The sequence below is a fragment of the Protopterus annectens genome, chromosome 16.part0 (assembly GCF_019279795.1).
Source record: "Protopterus annectens isolate FY-2018-M chromosome 16.part0, PAN1.0, whole genome shotgun sequence".
NCBI classification, from domain to species: domain Eukaryota; kingdom Metazoa; phylum Chordata; order Ceratodontiformes; family Protopteridae; genus Protopterus; species Protopterus annectens.
The window spans coordinates 600477904-600500998 of record NC_056750.1 but is presented as its reverse complement, the minus strand read 5'-3'; the positions used below and the strand labels follow the sequence as shown (position 1 = coordinate 600500998).

The following is a 23095-nucleotide window of genomic DNA, read 5'->3' as shown; positions in this document are numbered from 1 at the left end:
AGACTGAAGAAAATGGTGTCGGTTGCAACTTTTATACCCCAGGTGCACTGACGTCAGGGAAGAGGTGACAGCAACCAACACCGGACCAAGACTTTGGAACTCGGGCCGACTACGGGTCGCCTGCCAGCAGGATAACCCAAGTGTAATGACTGCAACAGTGAAACATGATGAACATCACAGTTAATTTATGTGAAAATAAAAGTTGCATTTACATATTTCTGGGCATCTATGGAGTGTGGTTCTTTGTGGCCTTCTGAACTGCTCACACTTTGTTCTGGTTTAAGTGTCGAAGGTTGCTTCCCTAATCTTTTGCTGTTTTTTCCTGCTATGAAATCCTATGTTACACCCTGGGCTAGGAGAGTACTTTCAGCTCTTTACCTTTCAGTTTCACCTCCATCCCCTATGTGAACATAAGCTGCAGGACGGGAACAAAATACAACATGGGAGGGAATATAAATGCATTACTGCCCTCGTTAAATCTGCCAGCAGATGAAAAATGAAAAGACTGCCCAAACACAGGAGAAAAGCAGGACGGTATTCTATGTACAGTGCAGAAGACTTTCTCATAATTCAGTTAATATAAGTACACGTCTGTTATATCAGACTTCAAAGGCCTTCTACAGAGGCAGCTGCTGAGAATAATTCCAAGCAGTACAAATTAACTCTCCTAGAAGGCCTGTGCCAGACAACTGTCAAAAGTAAAGCTCAGAAGGCCAAATAATGTAGTAATGAGGTGTCACAGAAGGCTTGACATCTGGAATCCTTGCAAAGGCCATAATGTTTAGCGAAAGTGTGAACTGACAAACAGCAGCACAAATGTCTGCAACAGAAACCATTTTGAAGCAAGCAAAACAAGCGACCTTAACTCTAGGAAGGGGCCTTAGACAGAAGCATTTTGCCGTGGGTGGTAAACCACCTGACAGCAAAGCACAGTACAATGAGCATTATGCTAAGGAAAGGACTTGATATAAAACTGCAGGGTCTTCTTCCCTCCACAGATGAAAGAAATGAAAAGCACTTCAGTCTTTCTGAACTGATCAACTTCTGTCATGTAAAACGTGAAATGGCAGTACTCTTCCCTTGGGAGGGATTTTCCATGAGAAGAGTAACACAAGGAAACAGCAAAAGTAATACAGCTAGAAATAGTCTTCTTGGACAGTCAAAGACCTTGCTTTTACCCTCCAAAGCAATATACAATTGACATCCCCCCAACATAAGGACACTTTGTCCCCAGGTTTATGCCTCCAATAAGAAAACTAGGAGGGGAGTGGACTGGTTTAAGGACCACTCTGACATCGCATTTGAGAAGGCCAATCAGCTTAGTTTATGCTACTCCTTTCTCTCTTTTCAAAAAAAAAAAAAAAAAAAAAAATTATCTGCTTTTACTGTATTTGTGTTTTCCTACATTATTTTGCTTTCATCTTAAAAGTACTCAATTGTATTTATTACTGCTTGGTGTAACTCATTGTAAGCCTTTTAGTTTAAGCACCTGGGCTTCAGACCAGTTTTACATTAGGAAGGTTTGTGGTCTGCACTGTAGTGGCAGAACAGGTAGCTTACATCCTTCTAAGTTGGGAACTGCTGATTGAGGGCTCAGTGTCTGTTATTCTAAAAGTGTATTAATTCTGGTTTAAGCACTTGGGCTTGTGGCCAGTTATTTTACATTAAGAGGTGTTCTGCACTCTTGTGGGAGGAGAGGCTGGACTCTGTCCTTCTGAGCTGGGAATTTCTAGTTAAAGCTTATAGTGCCTATATATTTGAACTGCTTCTTACTGAAATTGGTACACCTGTAGCATAGACTAGATCAAGGCCTGCTGAATCTAGCTTTGTTTGTATAACTTGAGCACTAATCCAGGCATTCTTTAAAGTATTCCGTTGTATTTATTACTGCTGGTAGTAACTTGATTAAAGTGTAGCTATCATTTCTAAGTCTTTTGGATTAAGCACTTGGGCTTCAGACCAGTTGTTTTACATTAGGAAGGTTTGTGGCCTGCACTGTGGTGGCAGGACAGGTAGCTTACATCCTTCTAAGTTGGGAACTGCTGATTGAGAGCTCAGTGTCTGTTATTATAAAAGTGTATTAGTTCTGGTTTAAGCACTTGGGCTTCAGGCCAGTTGGGAATTTCTGGTTATAGTGCCTGCATATTCTAACTGTTTCTTACTGAAATTGGTACACCTTGTTTGTGTAGCATAGACTAGATCCAGGCCTGCTGAATCTAGCTTTATTTGTATGCTTGTTGTTTGTTTATTTCCCTGAAGCGCTAATTCCACCTAAAAGGCCTTTTAGCACTTCTGTGGATCCCTAGTGATATCTGCATTGCTTACTGTACTTATTTCCTTGTTTCACTTGAAAGTTACTGTTTGTCGTTTTTGCATTTAAGTTACCTGTAACACATTGCATTTAAGTTACCTGGCACTTGCTCACTAAAGCAATTATATAAGTCAGCTCTAAAAAATTAAAAGCACTACACCCTCACAAACTCCCCTTGAGTACCTTGTTCCCCATTGGTACTTTTTTTCAATTATAAAGGAATTCCCAATACTATTCTAGCATGTCCAAAGGTCAGTTGTCAATCTCCTCTCCGGTCCAGCTGGTGAATCTGGGAATCTTGAGGCAATGTTACAACTGCCTCATGTACACAGACAACCCTCTCCTCCTCCCAACAAATTCCAACACATGTGAGAGATGCAACCATATAGCCAAACTGGAGGCTAAGCTCTCTCAACTCAGTACTGGCGTAACCAGTCAGGAGGAGAAGGAAAGCACACACACTACAATTCCAGTCTCACATAGACCTACCACGACAACAAACCAAACACATAAACACACAAAACATACTGGAGGCTCTAAATAAAATCTGCCTAAGCAGCAGAGACCTCCAAAGCAGACACCCAAGCAACCGCTACCCCAAAACAAAACACGTGCAACACATAGCTCACAAAGCCAGTGTGCCGAACAGTCACAGCCCTTAAGGATAAACAACACACCTGATACACTTGTAATAGGTGACTATCGTCAGGCACACTGACGTCCCGCTCACCAGGCTGAACAAGGAGAAGGTCACGGTGAGCTGCCTGTCGGGCACTAGGATCCGCCACATAACACAAGCACTCAGGTCACTCCAAGGCAAGTACAAATATGACTCAGTCATTGTCCATGCTGGTGTGAATGACACATGAAAAGAGACATAGAGGAGCTCTCTGAGCATGTAGCCCAGGCTGACCTTGAGTAGCATCTTACCCTCACCAAGAATGATGCCACAATATGAAGACAAGATGATCAATTTCAACAATTGGCTTAAGTGTTGGTGTCATTCAAAGGGGATCCAATGCCTGTCAGCCTGGGATGACATGGCACCTGTCACCCATAGTGCCTTTTTAAGCAAGGCTCAAAAGACTAACCCACCTCCATAGGTATCACAAGGGATAAGAAACTAAGAGTAATGCTACTCAACGCCAGAAGTCTAAACCTCAAGATGCACACTCGAAACTCTCCTTAGCACAGAGAACATCGATATATGTGCAGTCACATAAACCTGGTTCACGGCTCGCGAGAGCACCCCAGCACTACCAGGTTATACCTCATACCATGCTTTTCGGCCCCAACACTTGGACCGAACCACAAAAGGAGGGGGAGTATCAATATTTGTCAAAGATACCCACACCTCCAGGTTGGTGGCACAGCACGAAGCATCAGAGACTATCCATGTGCAACTAACTGTGGGTAAAACTGCCTTCCAGTTTATAGCCTGCTACAGACCACCCTCCCAAACACAGGAACCCCACTTGGCCTTCCTGAGAATACTGGAAAATATGAAGGTCTCTCCAAACACCATTATATCAACTACCCAAACATAGACTGGGAGCATTACTCTAGCTCCAACACCTAGCCCAAAGGTTCCTAGAATTTATAAACTCAAATGCTATGGAACAACTTGTTACCACTCCCACAAGAGGGGAAAACATACTGGACCTGATCATCACCAACATGGGGACACTATGCTCCAGACCAGAAGTGTATCCCTCACTGGTAAGATCAGACCATAAACTAATCTCACTGGATATTCACATCCCAACCCCCTGCCCAGAAAACCACAGTAAAAAACTTCTCTAAAGCAAATTTCACACGCCTCAAAACCGAGGCAAAATCCTTCAAAGCCCCTGTGGAAAATACGTCCCAGACCGCAGAATCCTTTATAAACGCATTCTATGAACACCTTCAGGAATGCATGGATCATGCAATCCCAAATAAAACCAAGACCCAATCCTCCAAAGGCAGGCGTCCTGTCTGGTGGACCCCAGCCATAAACAAACTATACAATAGAAGGAGGAAGCTACTACATGATACAGCAAAATCCCAAAAGGGAAGGCACCTCTGATCAGTATTAGCAAAAACTATGGGCACTCATAAAATCGTCTAAGGCCAGCTTGAGAGAAAAATTGCACAGGACACTAAGGATTATCACAAGGCTTTCTTTAGTTATGTTAGGAACCTGGGTGGAATTCCCAGATATGCTCAGAATTAGTCCAAAAGACAAAAATACACCGAACCCACAGACATTGCCAACATCCTAGCTGATAGGTTCAGTGCAAACTTCTCCCTCTCCCACCAAAGGACAAATATCTATCCCAACAGAGTGCTGCCCCTGACATCTCAGATGCTCAGGTAAGAGCCGCCCTCTCCAAAGCAAAAACACAGCATCAATGGGACCAGATGGTGTCCCGGGCTGCGCCCTACATGAACTCCAAGAAGAGCTAAACCCAAACATAAAACTACTGTTCAATCTTAGCCTTACTACAGGATATGACAGCAACAGTGGTCCCTCTCCACAAAGGTGGTGCCTCAACGGATCCTGGAAACTATCGCCCCATAAGCCTGACTAGCTTGGTCTGCAAAGCTATGGAAAGGATCATCATGGACCTCATAAATAAAGATATTGGGGACCTACAGACACTGGATCCTACCCAGTTTGGCTTTGTTAAGGGCAGATCCTGCCTCTTAAACCTGGTCGATTTCTTTGAAACGGTCACCAAGGCCATTGACGAGGGGAAGGTGGTCCACACAGCCTACCTGGACCTCGCAAAAGCTTTCGATACAGTACCCCACTCGGGCATTATAGATAAGCTCACCAGCTTAAATATAAACCCCTATGTCAGTAGATGGGTTGCAAACTGGCTCAAGGACAGAACCCACATGGTTAGAATTGCTGGAGCCATGTCAGACTCCAAACCAGTTACAAGTGGCGTCCCACAAGGCTCAGTCCTGGGATCTCTCTTGTTCGGTATATATTTACAGGCCAACACAGAAGGACTGTGGCTGACAGATGACTGCAAACTGGGCGCCATAATCAACTCTCCAGCCGACACAAGCATCCTCCAAAAGGGCCTCATAGAAACAGACAACTGGTGCCAGAGCCATGGCCTCAAGCTAAACCAAAAGTGTATAGTCATCCCTTTGGCAAAAACAAATTACCACATAGGTGGTAATCCATTAAGTACAGAAGAAGTCATTAGGGACCTGGGGACCCAAGTTGATAGCAATCTCTCATTTGACAACCACGTGGCCAAAGTGGTTAGAAAAACATTTTACATAGCCCACCTAATCATGAAGGGATTCACATCTAGATCAGGGAGGTCATCGTGCCTCTTTACTCATCCCTCATCAGGCCCATAATTGAGTACAATGCCCTTTTGGGATGTACCTTACCAGACACCTGCAGCAACTGGAAAGACCCCAAAAGTACCTCACCAAGAGGATCAAAGGGCTCAAACAGATGCCATATGCTGCCCGGTTAAAGAAACTCCAGCTCTACTCAGTGGCATACCGCCTGCTCAGTAGCCTGGACGTATAAAGCCATGTCCAACCCGGAATTAATGGACATAGAGACTTGAACCTCAGCACTGAAAATAAATAGGACATGCTGGAGGGACAGATTCATAACTTCACTCTGGAATAAAATCCCAGTCCAGGTTAGGCAGAGTCCCACATTGACTCTCTTCAAGAGGAATCTTGATGAGTGGATGGGAGATCGTAGGTTTACCCCGGCTATCACTTCTGTGTCACTGTTAGACAGAGGCACAGTATACTAACCTCAAAAAAGGCATAGCAAAATTAATTTAGCTAGGCTTATAAATGCCCTAGGGCAGATAGCCTAGTATGAACCTATGAACATTTGGGAAGAAAAGAGATTAGATTAATATATTGCAACTGCAAGTATGCATGTATATAGTTTAACACATTTAAAATATGTAGGGGTGGTGCTCCCTACTACATATACCAACTCCAGGGTCGCGCACTACAGTGGGGACAAGGCCATATACCACTTTCGGTGAAATGAGTTTCGGTGAATTGAGCTTTCGGTGAAAAGAGCACACTAATTTAACTTTCGGTGAAATGTGCATTCGGTGAAATGTCCAAGATCCCCTGCCTGGGATCCCATTATGTCTGGCCAGTGTACTAAATCTTAGACACTCCTCCTTCACGTACTATACATCTGACCTTAGATCCAGGCATGAACATTAGGTGCTGGTATTTAAGGGACAGACGAACGTGAAAATCCAAAGAGCTTTCTTGACCCAGATAGACTTGGGTAAAATACAACACAGAGGGGGAAGTAAAGGCAAACAGGTGTTTCACCTAGGCCAAATGAGAAAAAGGGTAGGTGCATATACTGTAACAGTCATCTATTCAAACATCTACTGCTATGGTCAGTTGTTACACAACTATACTACATTCAGCATTAGATTTTTGTTGTAGTAAAGCTGACAGATGGAACAATTCACAAAACATTTAGGTAGAGGGCAAGAGAAACAGAACTGGAGTTCAGTAACCCTTTAAGTATGGTTCTGGCAAAACTTATCCTGGCTGTAGGAAAGGCATCAATTTTGTAATGCTTGGTAAAGGACAGGTGTAGATGGAAGACCAAGTAGCCAACTCTAAGACAGAGTTGGAGTCAAGCTCTTTGAAGAAAGCCCCTGAAGAAGCTACAGCCCTTGTAAAATAGCTAAAATATACTCTTGGGAGGGATTTTCCATGAGACGAGTAACACAAGGAAATAGCAAAAGTAATACAGCTAGAAATAGTCTTCTTGGATAGTTGAAGACCTTGCTTTTACCCTCCAAAGCAATATACAATTGACAAGACTATTATCTCTTTGGCCTTGTCCAAATACAGTTTTGTCTATGTACATCTAGCAAATGAAGGATTTTTTCTCTCTTACTTTGTGGCTTAGGAACAAATGTAGAATAGTCCTAACGGATACTCTGCCTTGTAGAAAACTAGAAAAAGTGGGAGAGACACGGGGGGGTTAAAACTCAAACTTTTTTTTTTTTGCTTGTATCAAGGCTATTGAGAAGAAGTGTTTTTCATGTACAACATTTTTCAGAAGGAGAAGAAGCAGATTCAAAAGGCGGTAATGTCAACTTCTATAGAACATAATTCAGGTCCCAGGGAAGAATAGACTTCGAGGGGGCCTGATGTGGAGCACGCCTTTAAAGAACTAGAAGATCTCAAAGCATGTTGGAGGTAGACCTAAACATACACAAACCGATGCACCTTAACTTACTAAAGGTATATGCTACACCAGACTAACAACTCACACAGATATTTGAGGATAAAAGGTATTCCTGCTTGATAAAGATGTCATTCTCTTTCCTAGCACCAAACAGAAAATCTTTTTCAGTTTAAAATGTATGATTTTTTTAGTTGCAGGTTTCCTACCCGCCTTTATTACCCATTGGTCCTCTGCATAAAATTGCCTAAAAGGAATTAGAAGTCTATCATCCACACAGTGAGACAGAGTTTTGGGGTTTGGGTGAAGTAATGAGCCCTTCTGTTGTGTGATTAAGTCCATCTTGTGGGGTAATATATGGTGACTGCTTTTGACTAAGTGGAAGAGAAAGGAAAACCAATGTTGTCTTGATCAAAAAGGGGACACCAGGAAAATTTTTGGATTGTTTCTGAATCTTCAGGAGGACATTTTGGATGAGAAGAAAGGAAGGAAAGGCATTCAGCAATTTCCCTTTCCATGGGAAGAAGGCATCCACAATGCAATACCTAGCATTCCCTCATGAAGGCAACCTGATCCTTTCATACAGTTAACAGAGTGAGCTTGAGATGAAGTCTTGCTTCCCAGACTGGCAACAAGAAAGTTCTGAAGATTTTCACACTTGCATTTCCCTTCAATACCAGCTTTAGTCCTCATGCCTAGGTCTCTTGTAGGACGCATGGTGAGTGAGGAAGGATCACATAAGCTTTGCTATACTGACCAGGCATACAGTATCTTTGACATGATACAGCCCATCTGTCAGAAATACTGCAAACAGTGATCTAATGATGAACATAAAATGTTGTTTATCTCGCCTTCATTCTTGCTGGATGGGTTCGGAGCCGATCCTCGGCTCCGACTTGGCCTTTTACTAAAGCTCGAGAGCTATTTACTGGCTCGAGGCCTCCCCTTATCCCACAATGCTAGGCATCAGATACCCAGATCTCGTTTGCCGCTTCAGCTACGAGGTTGCATTTTTTACCGGCTCCAGGTCGTATAATTCTTTATTGTATTTTTTGCTACCAGTATTGTGTAATTTTTAGTTATTCTTCCCTATTAGTTTAATTAGATTGTGTATCCCTTTAGATCCCACTTAGAAACTCTTTTTTCAGTTGTTACAGAGTTTTCTTCAAACCCCCCCACCCCTCACCCTTTAGGGTAGAGTTAGGCCTAGCTAGCTGCCTTTTTCTAGTCTTATAGTCATCTTTTATAATATATATATATATTTTTTTGTTGTTCGTGATAACTGTTGTGGTTTTAGCGGTATTGTTACTGTTTTTGTGTGTGTGTGTGTGTGTGTGTGTGTGTGTGTGTGTGTGTGTGTGTGTGTGTGTGTGTGTGTGTGCATTGTTTTAAGCACTAGTTAACTTTCCTTGGTATCTCTTCTGTAATATGTCTAAAGATACCAAGGTCTCAGGTTTCAAGAAGTGTGACTCGTGCTGTCAGAAGATGTCTCTGACAGCCGTTCACAATTCTTGTGTTTATTGCTTGGGTCCCCTACACCTGCAGGACTCCTGTTCGGTCTGTCATGCCTTCAGTCCGAGAGTCCTGCAGGAGAGTAGGAATAAACTCATTTTGAGGGGCTTGTTAAAGCCAGAAGGATTCCCGGCCAAGCCTTCGTCGGGGAAATCCTTAAAGCCCGCCAAACCGTCGGCTCCCTGTTCGGAGCCAACGCCGAGCGGAGCTTCTGCCTCCTCATTGGTTCCGGCTGGAACCGACACTTCGAGACCTCAGTCGGCTCCGACATTGCTATCGGAGCCTTCTCTGAGCCGAAAGCATTCAAGGTCTCCCTCGTTAGAGTCCGTTCGTTCAGCTCCCAGGTCTCCATTACTCCAATCGGAGTGGAGCCATAGATCCCATTCCTCTCGGTCCTCCAGGCTATCTGATCATGACTTGGAGAGGGTGGTCAGTAGGCTCCTTAAGTCGCAGGCACTGGCCAAAATGTTGACTAGCCCTTCTCAACAGACTGTGGCTATCCCTGTGTCTTCAACAGTTCCTCCTCCGACTCTACCACTGTGTTCGGAGCCGGAGCTTGTTGGGGCTTGAATCGTCGGAACATTGGAGCCAATACCACACCTTTCGGCTCCCTCGTCCGCTCCGATCTCTTCAATGGTTCCGTCCTTGGAGGGATCCGGGCGCCGAGACGCCCTCGTCGACTCCGAGGAGACGAGTGGCATTGGACCCTTGTCCGACCCCGTTCTCCCTCTCGGGGCTTTGGCGCAGGTGAGCTCGGCCCCGACATTGGCCTCAGAGCCGTCCCTCTCGGTGCCGGGAGGGGTTCATGTCTCTTCGGAGTGGGGACCCTCTTCTCTGCCTGATAGGGGCGCCTTTGAGGTCATGAGGAGCGTGCTGACTCCAGTGTCGGCTCCGCGATCGACCGCTTCGGCTCCTCCCTCTATGGTGCCTGCGTCGGTCTCTGTCCACCCTCCTGACCCCAAGCATGGAGAACAGGCGCTCCAGGTAGCCCCATTGGGTGCATCTTCCTCTTCCGAGGCCTCCCCTGATCATTCAGAGGAGCCCCCTCGGAAGAGAAAATGTAAGAGGAAACATGTTGACTCCCCCGAGTCAGTCACCTCAGACACCGACTTGGAGGATTCGGAAGGGTCCCCAAGGTCCCCCTCTGAGGATGTCTCCTTCTCAGACATCCTTGAGATCCTTAGGCAGAGAGGGAACTGGACTGCCCTTAACCCTTCCGAGGATGAGTTGGTGTACCTGGATGCGTTTGGTTCTCGCCCTTCCACCTCCTGGGTGTCTCCGCCTTTCGACCCGCTCATGGAAGTGGTGGCTCGGAAGGCGTGGACGGCCCTGGACACAGTGGAACCAACTCCCCGCAGGCCCACAAAATTCATTACAGCCCCGTCTGTCAAACAGTTTCTTACAAAGAGTGTCCCTGTTGATGCCATGGTGGTTGCAGCAGCCACTAAGAAGGAGTTGGCTGACCCTTCTGTACCTGTCCATCCACCTAATAAAGAATCTAGGACAATAGACAGGTACGGGAAGCAAATGTTTTCTTCAGCGACCTTTTCCATGCGGTCGCTGAACTATCTGTGCCATTTCACCCGCCTTCAAAGGGATCTCCTTAAGGAACTGGGTGATACCCTTCAGGATCCATCTGCTGCGGGGTCTCAGGAAAAGATTAACTCCCAGCTGGCGACCCTTAACTCTATAGTCAACTCCTCCATGCGGCTCATTTCTTATGCAGCCGATGGGGCGAGTAGGGCCGCAGGCACAGGTGTGGCTTTGAGAAGACATGCCTGGATGCGGTTATGTAACTTTGCTGACCCCTTTAAGGCATCCTTCACCAATACCCCCTTCGATGGTTCGGCTTTGTTTGGACCACAGGTGAAAGATACCCTTACCAGGTGTGAGCAGGAAGGGAAGACTCTGTCTGCCGAGGGAGTCCGTTTTTCTACTCCCTCTAGACCATACCCTAAAGGTCAGAAGGGTGGAAAAATGTGGTTTCGCAAACCCCAGGGAGTCGTGCTTGCCACACGTGGCGAGTTTCCCTCCAGGGGCAGAGGAGGGAACAACAATAGACGCCGCCCGAGGGGCAGAGGGGGTCCACAAAATCAGGGTAGCAGGGAAGCTTTCTCTGACAAACCCTTTCAGCACCCCTGAGAGGCTGCCCAACTGTCCACCCTCGGAGGCAGTCGGGGGAAGATTGTCACTGTACTCAGAAGCCTGGCGACTCCTCACACAAGACAAATGGGTACAGTCTATCATATCAGAGGGTTACAAAATCACTTTTGTTCACACCCCCGTGCAAACAAACAGATCCCTCCCAGATGTTCCACCCGGTCTAAGGGAACAAGCAGTACTAAAAATTTCAAAACTGCTAGAAAAAAGAGCCATCCAGCCAGTCCCAGCAGACCAGCAAAGATCCGGGATTTACTCGAAGTTCTTTTTGGTATAAAAAAAAAACAGGGGACTGGAGACCCATTTTGGATGTCAGCAGGTTAAACAAGTCTGTTCAAAGAACGAAGTTCAGGATGGTCACGCTTCAGTCCATTCTATCCTTTTTGGGTCCGGACAACTGGATGTGCTCCATAGACCTTCAGGATGCGTACTACCATATCAGAATGAACAGACGCTCCAGGAGGTTTCTCCGCTTCTGGCTGGGAGCCAGTCACTATCAATTCAGAGCCCTGCCCTTTGGTCTCACCACAGCCCCCAGGGTGTTCACCAAATGCATAGCAGTGGTTACGGCTCACCTGAGACGGCGAGGATTCCAGGTGTTTCCATATCTAGATGACTGGCTCCTAACTGCTTCCACCAGGCATCAGCTAATCCGAGCCAGGGATTATACCATCCAAACTTGCTCCGAGCTAGGTATCTCTATAAACTTCAAAAAGTCTGCATTGTCGCCTTGTCAATCTATAACCTTTATAGGCGCCATATTAAATACAAAAGAACTGTCGGCAAAACTTCCATTAGAAAGAGTATTAGACATTCGCCGACATGTTCAAACGTTACTACAGTGCAAGAGAATTCAGGCCAGATTTGTACTGAAAACCTTGGGTCTCATGGCAGCAGCAATCTCATTACTTCCCCTGGCTCGTTTTCACATGCGGATTCTTCAATGGATGCTTTTTACCCAATGGTCCTTTCAATGGCTTCCGATGTCTCACAACATAATAATCACCCAATCATGCAAAGACCACCTTTCTTGGTGGATGGTCTTCCTTCAAGTTTTTCAGGGCAGACCGTTTGTCCTTCCTCCTCTGGTTGCCACGGTGACAACGGATACCTCACTGATCAGGTGGAGGGGGGGCATTTTCAGGGCAGGACTGTCCAGGGCACTTGGCAACCCCTAGAGTACCATCTGCACATAAACGTCTTGGAGATGAGAGCGGTACTTTTAGCATTGCAAGCTCTTCAGGACTCTCTACCTACTGGGACTATTGCAGTTCAGACGGACAATATGTCGGTAGTGTGGTACATCAACAAGCAGGGCGGAACCAGGTCCTATCCCTTATGTCGAGAAGCACTCAGACTCTGGCAGTGGGTGATCTCCTCTCAACGGTTTCTGATAGCAACGCACATCCCCGGGAAGTCCAATGTCATAGCGGACAGGCTAAGCAGAGCAATCCTTATGCCTCACAAGTGGTCTCTCAATCAGTTAGTAGCGGACAAAATTTTCCGCAGATGGGGTCAACCTTGCTGCGACCTTTTTGCAACCCCTCTCAACAGCAAGTGCAGCGACTTCTTCACTCTCTTCCCCCTCCCAGGCCATTCCCCCAGAGACGCTGTAGTTCACGATTGGCCCCGGGGTCTTCTCTATGCATTCCCTCCTTTTCCCTTAATTCCAAAACTGATTCAGAAAGCGACCGCTTTGGGATCCAGGATGATCCTCATTGCTCCTTACTGGCCTTGACAAATTTGGTTCCCATTCCTGCATCGTCACCTGCTGGAGCAGCCCTGGAATCTGGACCCAGTGCCAGACCTCTTGATCCATCAGTCGGATGGGCTGCACCACTCCCTTCACTCTCTCAACCTCACAGCTTGGTTGCTCCACTTCCAACCTTAAGCCAGGCTTCCACATATTTCTCAGCCAGTGCGTGAAATCATACTTTCTTCGCACAAATCTTCTACTAGGAAGACTTATGCTAGTAAGTGGAAACGTTTTTCTTTCTGGGCAGAGGCTAAGAAGATAGACCCCTTTACAGCCCCTGTCCATAATGTTTTAGATTTTTTGGCAGAACTTTTTTGAGCAGGTTCCTCATCTGGCACCATTAGGGTCCAATTGGCTGCTATCGCAAATTTTCACGTTGGCCTATCAGAGTCCAGTATCATGTCCCACAAACTTTGTAAGGCCTTTCTTAAGGGGACGATTTTACTTAGACCCCCGGTTAAAGACCCCCCCCCATGGGATTTGAACTTGATATTAACTTCTTTGATTCTCCCTCCCTTTGAACCTGTGGCTTCTTGTTCCTTAAAGTTACTCTCCTGGAAGACTCTCTTCTTAGTAGCCATCACCGCAGCCAGAAGAGTATCAGAACTTCAAACCCTTTGTATTCGTCCTCCTTATGTTATTTTTCACAAAGATAGAGTTTCACTCAGGACTAATCCTTCCTTTTTACCCAAAATACCCTCAGAGACAAATCTCAATCAGGCTATTGATCTTCCTGTCTTTTTTCCTAATTATTCAAACAGAGCTGAACAAAAGTTACACTATTTGGATGTTCACAGGCAACTACATTTTTATTTGGATAGGACCAAACAGACAAGAAAATCAGATCAACTCTTCCTGTCCTATGCTGAGGGGAACAGGGCCTGCCAGTTTCTAAGGTAACCTTGTCCAGGTGGCTGGCCTCTATTATTACCTTGATCTACAAGTGAAACATAAAGAACTCCCTACAAAACCAAAAGCTCATTCCACCAGAGCATTGGCTATGTCAGCAGCTTTTCAGGCTAGACATCCAATGGAATCTATTTGTGCTGCAGCCACATGGGCCACTCCTCATACCTTCATTTCACACTACAAGTTGGATATGGTCTCCAGGAGTCGAGCTGATTTTGGTTCCACTGTGCTCAAGAGTCTGTTTCAATGAGCCACCCAGGGCTAAGGTGCTAGGGACGCTGTCCCATCCAGCAAGAATGAAGGCGAGATAGACAACTTAACATTAAGAAGTTATGTACCTACCATAACGTTCCATGTTAGTTGTCTTCATCTCGCCTTCTTTCTTGCGTCCCACCCTCCATCCCCCTAGCGTGGTTAGGACCGAGAAGAATCCCTTTTGAGGCCTTCTTCCTATGGTTGACTTTTTTTAGGTTACGTCCTCCTCTGTTTGTAGCACTGCAGGTAAACCTTGTGGTGGGAACAGGTGTTTTTTCCATGGTGTTAGCTCTACCAAACGAGATCTGGATATCTGACGCCTAACATTGTGGGATAAGGGGAGGCCTCGAGCCGGTAAATAGCTCTCGAGCTTTAGTAAAAGGCCGAGTCGGAGCCAAGGATCGACTCCGAACCTATCCAGCAAGATAGAAGGCGAGATGAAGACAACTAACATGGAACGTTATGGTAGGTACATAACTTCTTATTCTAATCTTTTTTCTCAAAATTTTGTGATAACGTATGGAATAAGAAGGAATGGGAAAAGACCTTCAGAAATCTTCTTTGCCACAAAGGGAGAGCATGTCCACCCATTAGCTCCCTCTTGCACTTCTAGATGAAGACAAAGGAAATGCCCATATTTTCCTGTGTTGAACACATTGACTTTTAGGTATCTCACTCCTAAAGACCTTGACGAAACAGGATTCTCAAATTCTCAGCTCCAGGAAAAAAACAGGATCTGTTGTACAATGTGTCCACCACTACACTCACTTAAATGGCAATGTAAAACGCTACAAGACTGATGCCTCTGATTAGGGCCCACTGCATGATATACACTGCTATTGCGTACATGGGGTTCAGAGTGCATGACATCCTGCAGGATTCTGGAAAGGACAGGATCTGCTGTACACTGTCCACTACTACACTCCCTTAAATGGTAATATAAATAAGTCTGATGCCTTTGCTTATGGCCCACTGCAGGATATTCAGTGTCATTTTGTACCTACAGGATTTCTAAATTCTCAGCTCCAGGAAAGAACTGGAATGCCTGTACAAGAAGTCAACCACTATACTAACTTAAATGGGAATGTAAAATGTTGCAAGACTGATGCCTCTGTTTACAGTGCACAGCACAACATACACTGCCTCTATGCACAGTGCATGTCATCCTGCATCTTCATGGACATATTATGAACTGGATTTCTGAATGGAAAAGAGGGGATTTGGTATCAGCTCCTCTTTCAGTGTTTTCAGGACAAGATATGCTAAGTGGAGCTCTGTCTGGTTCATATAAAGCCTCCTCTCGAGTATCCAATTCCCTTGGACAATGGAGAAGATGATACAAGACAGAAAGGTGATTCTGTAGCAAGTATGTCCACTGCACTATCCTCATCCTCATGCATGTGAATCAAATTGTGAAGATCATGGTTGTTATCAAGTCCAGGTCATGCAGTAATATCCAAGCCTCAATCTACTACTGTGTTCTCATCCAGGATGTCAGGGAGATGGATGGTTTGCTAGGCTTTCACTTTGGGCAAAACAATTACACTGTTAGAGTGTCTTGCACTGCTCTGATAAAGCTATTTATAGGTTCACAGATGTAGACTAGACTAACAAACACAAGGACCTTTATAAACTTTGCCATGCATCCCAAATGTATCCAATAGGTGTTGGTGCCCTATGTGCTATTTTAAGGGGAATATGAGAGTTATGATATGGGTGGGCAAGCAATTACAGGCCACCTCTGTCTATTAGAGAGACAGATGCCATACCAGGGGTGAATTTCCATTTACCATCCACTAGTCAAGGTTATGCTTGAATAGGGTCAGCGAAGAACTGCGCTTCCCATGCTTTCTGGGAGGCCTGATGTGGATTTATTTTAGACACCTTTCCAGAGAAAGGGTATTTTCTGAGAGATGTTCCTGTCCTTTAAACATGTCCTACTTATGTTTTAAGCAAAGTTTAAGTCCCTGGATTGGGTACTTCTGATGTTACTTGTTTTGCGGATATGCAAAAGTTCCATCAGAGAGAGATCCAGGGATGCCTTGTATGAGAGACATAGATTGGGTAGAGTTTGCAGTGATCTGCAAAGTACATGTTGTTAATGCCCTGTATTCATTTTGTGAAGAGCCTTAGACACAATTGCAGCCTAATTTGTGTCAATTCCCTGGATTTGCCATCATGGGGGTACTCAAGTGAAAAAGGGGACAGAGAACGCACGATGATCCTTCTCCTGAACAGCTTCCAGCACCATGATAAACACCTTGCTAATCCATGAGTGCAAAGGGCAAATGAAATGACAGCACTTTGTATTGAAAATGGTATTTTCCAAGAGTGAAATGAAAGGATCTCCTGTACAGATCCAAGATACTGAGGTCAAATCATCATCAGGCATGTCCATTGATACCATCTAGTACCCTCAGTACCCTCAGGCAGCATGACCTCTGTACAGTTACCACCCAGAATCTGATGAAACTTGTTATGATCATGGAAACTGCTGAGGTGCACGATGGTGTTAAACTCTCCTGCGAACACGGGAGCTAAGGAGAAAAGGGACTCGAACTCCTGGCCTTTTTTTAAAAGGAGAGTTTCTGTCTTGACAACCTAGCTCTACATAATGCTTAATCCCCAAGTAGAGATCTTCATGTGGGGGAGGGGGGCAAACGGCAAGCCAAACAGCTCTAAGATGTGGTCATCTCTGACGACTTAGAGAGACAGGTCATCACAGTGCAGTGAACTAACAACCTCCCCTCAAATGCAGACAGACTTTGACAACAGTTACAACTGCATAAGCTGGGGTGGTGGAGATGTCCTCCTAGGTGAATTGGGCAGGACAGGAAGGACTGACTGATGCTTAAGTAATCTCCTTATTCTATGAAGCACCATCTTCTTCCTAGAAAACTGGCACATCCTGGAAGGAGCAAAAAAAAAAAAAAAACAGGCTGCACAAGTGTCAGAAAAATTCTCTATAGTGATAATCTGATTTTTTTCTTTTGAAACTCCTCAACCAGGTCCTGAGACACCTGTTTAAAGTGAACCTCCTTCCAGATGGGGGCACCCAGAACAGTGTGCTTGAGCTTAGCTTTAAAGGAGGAGAGGCTCAGCCAAGATGTAGCATCAAATCAAAAACAAAGGATAAATTCATACATACATTAAAAAAGGATCTTAATTAGTTATTCCCCAACCGTTTGTTACTTATGAAGGAAAGGGACAGGGAGCATTAAACCAGTAGCATAGCTAAGATGAGGTAAGAGTGGTACCTGCCCCAGGTGCAGAGTGTTGGGGGGGGGGGGAGGTGTGATCAGTCGATCCTAATCTTTCTTTAATGCAGTACCATCTTTTAAAAGCCAGTATTGCATTTGTGGTCAAACCTGACTTATGTAGCACTCTTTGCTACAGTTTAAAAGACATTTTTTTTACTACTACTTGAGTGCTGTAGTACTCACTGCAGGCACAGTATAAACTGTAGCAAGCAGTTAGCTATAGTTTAAAACGAGGAATTTTTTTTTAACTGAAACATGAGCACTGTAGCACTCTGTGGAGGCAGAGTATAAACTGTTCCAACTGTTTGCTACATTTGTAGATCTAACTGTAATAAACTGATCACTTGCAATGGAGTGATTGGCTTATTACAGTGAAGTGTGTTTTTTTTTTTTTTGCTTTGGGTAGGACGCTATTTGATAGTACCAGTTCTGGGTGCTGAATGCAATAAGCATTCATCTCAATTTCGAACTGCAAGAAATCAACCTTACTGATTTGAAGCCAACTTTCTTCTTAAAGTAGAATGCAATCAATTTTATCCACACAAGACTGGTAACAAGCCTCTTTCTAATCCAGTGCTAATTTCACAAGTATGACTTACACTCAATGAGTCCAAGTAGCACAAGGGAGGAGATACCGGTCATGGTCATACTGAGGAGAAGAATTCCTCGACGCCCAAAACGGTCAACTGTAAAACACAGGAAAAGGCATGCCAGCACTCCAGTTCCAGCTGAGAGTAGGTAAGATAGGTAAAATCCTGACTTTGTTCCCTGAACATTCTTTCGAAAGGTGCCATAGCAATGGTGAATACCATGTCCAATAAATCTGGGGAAAGAAGTACCAACATTAGTAATCAGTCAAACAAAATCTTTAATGCCGTGCAATCTAGTACCAAAATCTTAACACACAGCTTTTTGTATTGTATCTCTAGAAAGACGAGATATTCCCCTTGCAAAATGTCTTGCTAGACAATGCATTTTCTCCCAAACCTGGCTGAACAGCTTCTTTTGTTTACTCAAATCTGCCAGCCAGGTTAAAATGCCACATCAGTTTTTCAGCCCTCTTGCAAGTACTTGCCTGACAAAATCAAGTAAAGACGCATGTATGTGGGGTGGAGAGAGGGTGCACACTTCATATGGGTGTACATGAACACATGTGAAATAATGAGAAATACATAGAAAAATGCCTCACTCAAATCAATCTTAGTTATTAGCATAAGGTACATTCAGTGATATGGCATTCTGGTGTGAGAGTTGTCATACAGACCCATTAGGTTATCAACAGCATACAACTGGACAGGGATTAAAAAGCAAATTTTCTAGCACGTAGAAACAGAAGTTTATCTCTAAAAGTTTGTAGTTCCAAGTATATTCTATTGACATTACTGTTTATTTTGTAGCTGAAATTAAAGCATTCATTCTGAGAACTGGTTGTATTGTTTCCGCATAACATTAAACGGCAACTCTTGCGTTAATTAACCCATGCATGCTTTCTTGGTGTCAATAATTATAAATATATGTACTTCATCTATGCTATTTTTAAAAATAAATGGCATCAAGCTAACAATGATCACAACTATTTTCATCATAAAAACAAAAACAGGTCAAATGCAAAGCAAAATAAATAAATAAAATTAGTTTGGAAGAAAAGCAAAGAAAGTGGTGATGAGCAAAGGATAATGTAATAAAAATGCAAGAAAACTGGTAATGGCTGAATGCCAGTAATAGTAAAAGTTACTTAGAAAAAAATGCTGCTGTGACTGCTGCCCACCATGTAAACTGAGGCAGGGAGTGATTGTTAAACTCTGATCACATAAACTATAAAGATGGAAGGCAGTACAATGAATGAGACAACTTTTACACAGATGTAGTATAACAGAAATGCACTACAAAGATGGTGAAAAAAATCTCTAGCTGGAACAAGATGACACCAGATAGCTACAACAAAGTGCAGGATCAACCAGATAAATACTGTAAAACACAAAGCATGTAATAAAAAGTGTAAGATACAGTATTAGTATAAACACAGAAGAAAGAAGCACATAAAGGTACAAGGTGTAAATGAAGTATTTTACATGAATTTATACAAGAAATGACAAGTGAAGACAAAAAAATGTAAAAGTACACAACAGTTGAGAAGACTGACACTGAAACTGCATATACTACACTTTCAGAAAATCAATAAAAATGTTTTCTAAGTGAATGGCTTTACAGACACCAAAATTAAAGAATTTTGATTCCGACAATGACAATCACTGTTTGGGTCTGTAATGGTCCAACTAGCTAGCTTGTGTCCAAAAGTATGCTGGTGTGTTACATATTACAAGAAAAATAAAACAAAAAGTGTTGCTGTTACATGTAACTGGCAACAAGATTTACAATATGTACATGAAAAAAAGACACAGCTAAATATATACACAGATGTGCTAGATAAAAAAATTAAACAAAATGAAAACATACAGTACATATACATCCCAAGAATCTGAAAGTCATGGTCAGTAGATTGACAAAGATCAATTACATGAGGCTGAAAGTTTATCTCTATGTAAGAAATTTCAACAAAGGGAATACCCGGGAAAGTTAAAGTAGCTATTTGAAAACATAAAAATGAAAAACAATCTTAAACCCTGCAGATATGAAACTCCATGCACATTATTCATCTTACTAGTGAATATGCTTCTGGCATGATTTTAAAAACTTCTGTTGATAAGTCCAGTATTAAGGCATTGATAAGTAATTTGAAAATTTTAAGCAGTTTTCCTGACATCAGTAAGAAAGTAAGTGGAGGTCCTATTTTTGTTAGAGAGGAAGAAATCTTAAGGGCACGTTTTCAGGCCAAATTATCTAAAGCCAAGGCTGTAAATAAGGAATGACTGCAACTATTGTCAATTTATTATGGCAGGGGTAACTAACCATTATATTAAAGGTTACATAACAGAAATACCTAGTAATTTTAGTTGTAAATCTATGTCTGTGGTTTACTTAACATGAAATGTGAAGCATATCATAAAGGAAGAACCACCACAGAGTTAACTTTAGAGTATATGAGCAATTACTCAACACTGAAATTAAAGACAACAGAAATGCTTTGTCCACACATTCTATGGTATGTGAACAAAGGAAAGGTTTCAAGTTTGCAGTAATTGATGAAATTAAAAACTTCAGACTTATGTACAACACTGAGGATGAATTACACTGGAAGGAATATTGGCGGTAGCTGAACGTGGATGCCTACAGTCTACCAGGTCTGAATGGCAAGGAAAATATAAAAGTTTATTTCAAAAGAATAAGAGTGAGGCACTAATTAACTGACTGGTCATGTTATTCAATCAGATTTTGTATTTAAAAGAGAATTTTGTGCATCATCAGTCTGACAACAACTCATTTTAGAGAAGAAAATGCTTGATGATTAAATGTGGATTTGTTTATTTTATCACAGTTGTTTTGTTTTATTTTATTACAAAATCTGGGATGATATTTGTAATTTTTCTAAAGAAATTGCCTTCAAAATCCTAGTCTCTCTATCTTGAACTCCACTCCATTTCATCATCATTTTCCACTTGGATTTATGACCTTCTGCTTTTGTTACCTATATGTGTCTTAACTGCTTGGCTCAAAAGTACCCTTCAAATCAGGTACACCTAAACCACCTTGATCTATGGTGAGAATCAGCTTATCCCACTTAATCTTACCCTATGCCCTCCCAAATAAATTTCTTCAGCACTTTTTTAAATATCATCCACAGCTTCTCCCCTGGTTGATGAAAACAATAAAACATGCCTGATTTGTATACAAAACTTCTTCTTCTTTCGACTTTTACCCGGTTAGGGGTTGTCACAGTGGATCACCTGTTCGCTCATGATTGGCAGTGGAGTTTTACGGTGTCGAGTTGCCAGCCCGGCGCCCAACCTTCCACAGAAGACACACACACACACACCCCTAGGGCCAATTTAGAGTGTCCAATCCACCTACAGCATGTCTTTGGAATGGGGGAGGAAACCCACGCGACCACAGGGAGGACATGCAGACTCCGCACAGAAGGCACCCCAGCCAAGGATCACACCAGGGAACCTCTTGCTGTGAGGGGACAACGTTAACCGCTGCACCACCGTGCCCCCCCCCATGATTTGTATACAGGACTAAAAACATTTTCACTGCTTCTTACTACTCCTATCCATAATCATGACATGCCATTTTATATCATCTTTTGTTTAGTTTCCTCCAATATACCATTAGCTACTCTAACAGAATTTTTTTTTTAATCCAGACACCTAAATACTTCATCTTTTTCCTAATAAGCTGGGTTTTTTTTTTAACCATTCCATGCACGGCTACATGATTTACCACTATAGCCTTTGTTTCATCTTCATATCATGAAACTTGAAATGATCTTAAGATTTGTTCTACAATATCAACTCATTCTCTTCTGGATTTATCAAGTACAAAATAATATCACCTGCAAATAAAGCTAACGTTGTTTGGTAATCATACCATTTTTATCCTTGAATTTGTGAATTACGGACTTTCTTTGCCAACAGCTCTAAATATAAAGCAAATAAAAGTGGAGAAAGAGGGCTTTCCTGCCTTGTTCCTCTATTCAAACACAGCTGGTCATTGACTAACTCCCTACCTTAACTCTTGCCTCCAAAGGTTCACATATCCTCCTTATTAACTTTAGTATTCTATCAGGAAACAAATGCTACCCTTGCCCTACTCTTAAAATCCCAGCTACCTCTACTGACTGCTTTTCTCTGCCTGAAAACCCTCAAACAAAGTGGCAGTTTCTCTTCGCTTCTCTCTTGATCATCACTGTTTTACTAATGTTGTCAAATGTTTGTTTTCCTTCTTCAAAACCAGACTGATCCATGTCAGTCAACTTTGGTAACACAGTTGCCATTCTCTTAGCTAGTAAAGATGTTAACAGTTTAAAATCATGGTTCAAAATTGAAACATATCTTTTCATAGCTGGATCTGGACCTGAAGGATCGTTACCGTTTATGGTAATACATCTACCTCAGCTTTCTTCCAAAATGCTGGTATGCCCCCCCTTCTCCTTTAAAATAGTTAAAGAAAATTTTCTAGATCTTTATCACTTTTTCCTTTCTAGCTTCCACATTTCTACAGGAATATCATGGTGATCCTGAAGACTTCTCTGTCAACTGATTATACAGTACCATTTTATCTCCTCTCTTCCCAAGTTAACTTTTACCTCATCTTCCTCTAATCTTGGCATAGACAAGTTTTCTCTAAATATATCCATTAGCAAATTTTCTTGGTTTCCCCATTCCCCTGCTTTATACAAAGTTTGCCCAAGTCATTTTGCAAAACATTTTGTGCTACAGAGTTGTTTTAATAGCAGCCCTTCTGCTGTTTAACAGTAGCCCTTTTAAACTAATGCATATTTATCCAAATACCACCTTATTTTCCCTTTAACACTCTGCAGTTGCTACTCCTCTAGTCAGATTCCCTTTCACCTGCAACACTTCAACCCTTTATAACCCTTCTAAATTCCTATTACACCTTTCTCATCCTTCTCTCTCTTATTTCTACAATGTTTTTCAACTGCATTTTAATTCTATCCCACTTATTACTCATCCCTTCTGAAGTTACTTTTATCTTCCTTAACTCTCAAACCATATACACTACCCATTCTTTAAACTCATTTTTTTATAACAGACTACTAGGAATGTACCAGTGTCTAATTTTTACATCACTACCCTATGTTTTATTTTTTT

The 23095-nt window shown here is 43.0% G+C and overlaps 1 protein-coding gene across 6 annotated transcripts in view; it reads right to left on the bottom strand.

The window, feature by feature from the left end:
* LOC122790739 (solute carrier family 22 member 17-like) overlaps positions 1 to 23095 on the bottom strand; it is a 766774-nt gene that overhangs the window by 90373 nt on the left and 653306 nt on the right. For all 6 annotated transcript variants that reach the window (XM_044058330.1, XM_044058329.1, XM_044058331.1 and 3 more), the window contains one exon: positions 17963 to 18186. In XM_044058330.1, coding sequence (XP_043914265.1) covers positions 17963 to 18186 — 224 coding nt within the window. The remainder of the gene's footprint in view (positions 1 to 17962; positions 18187 to 23095) is intronic.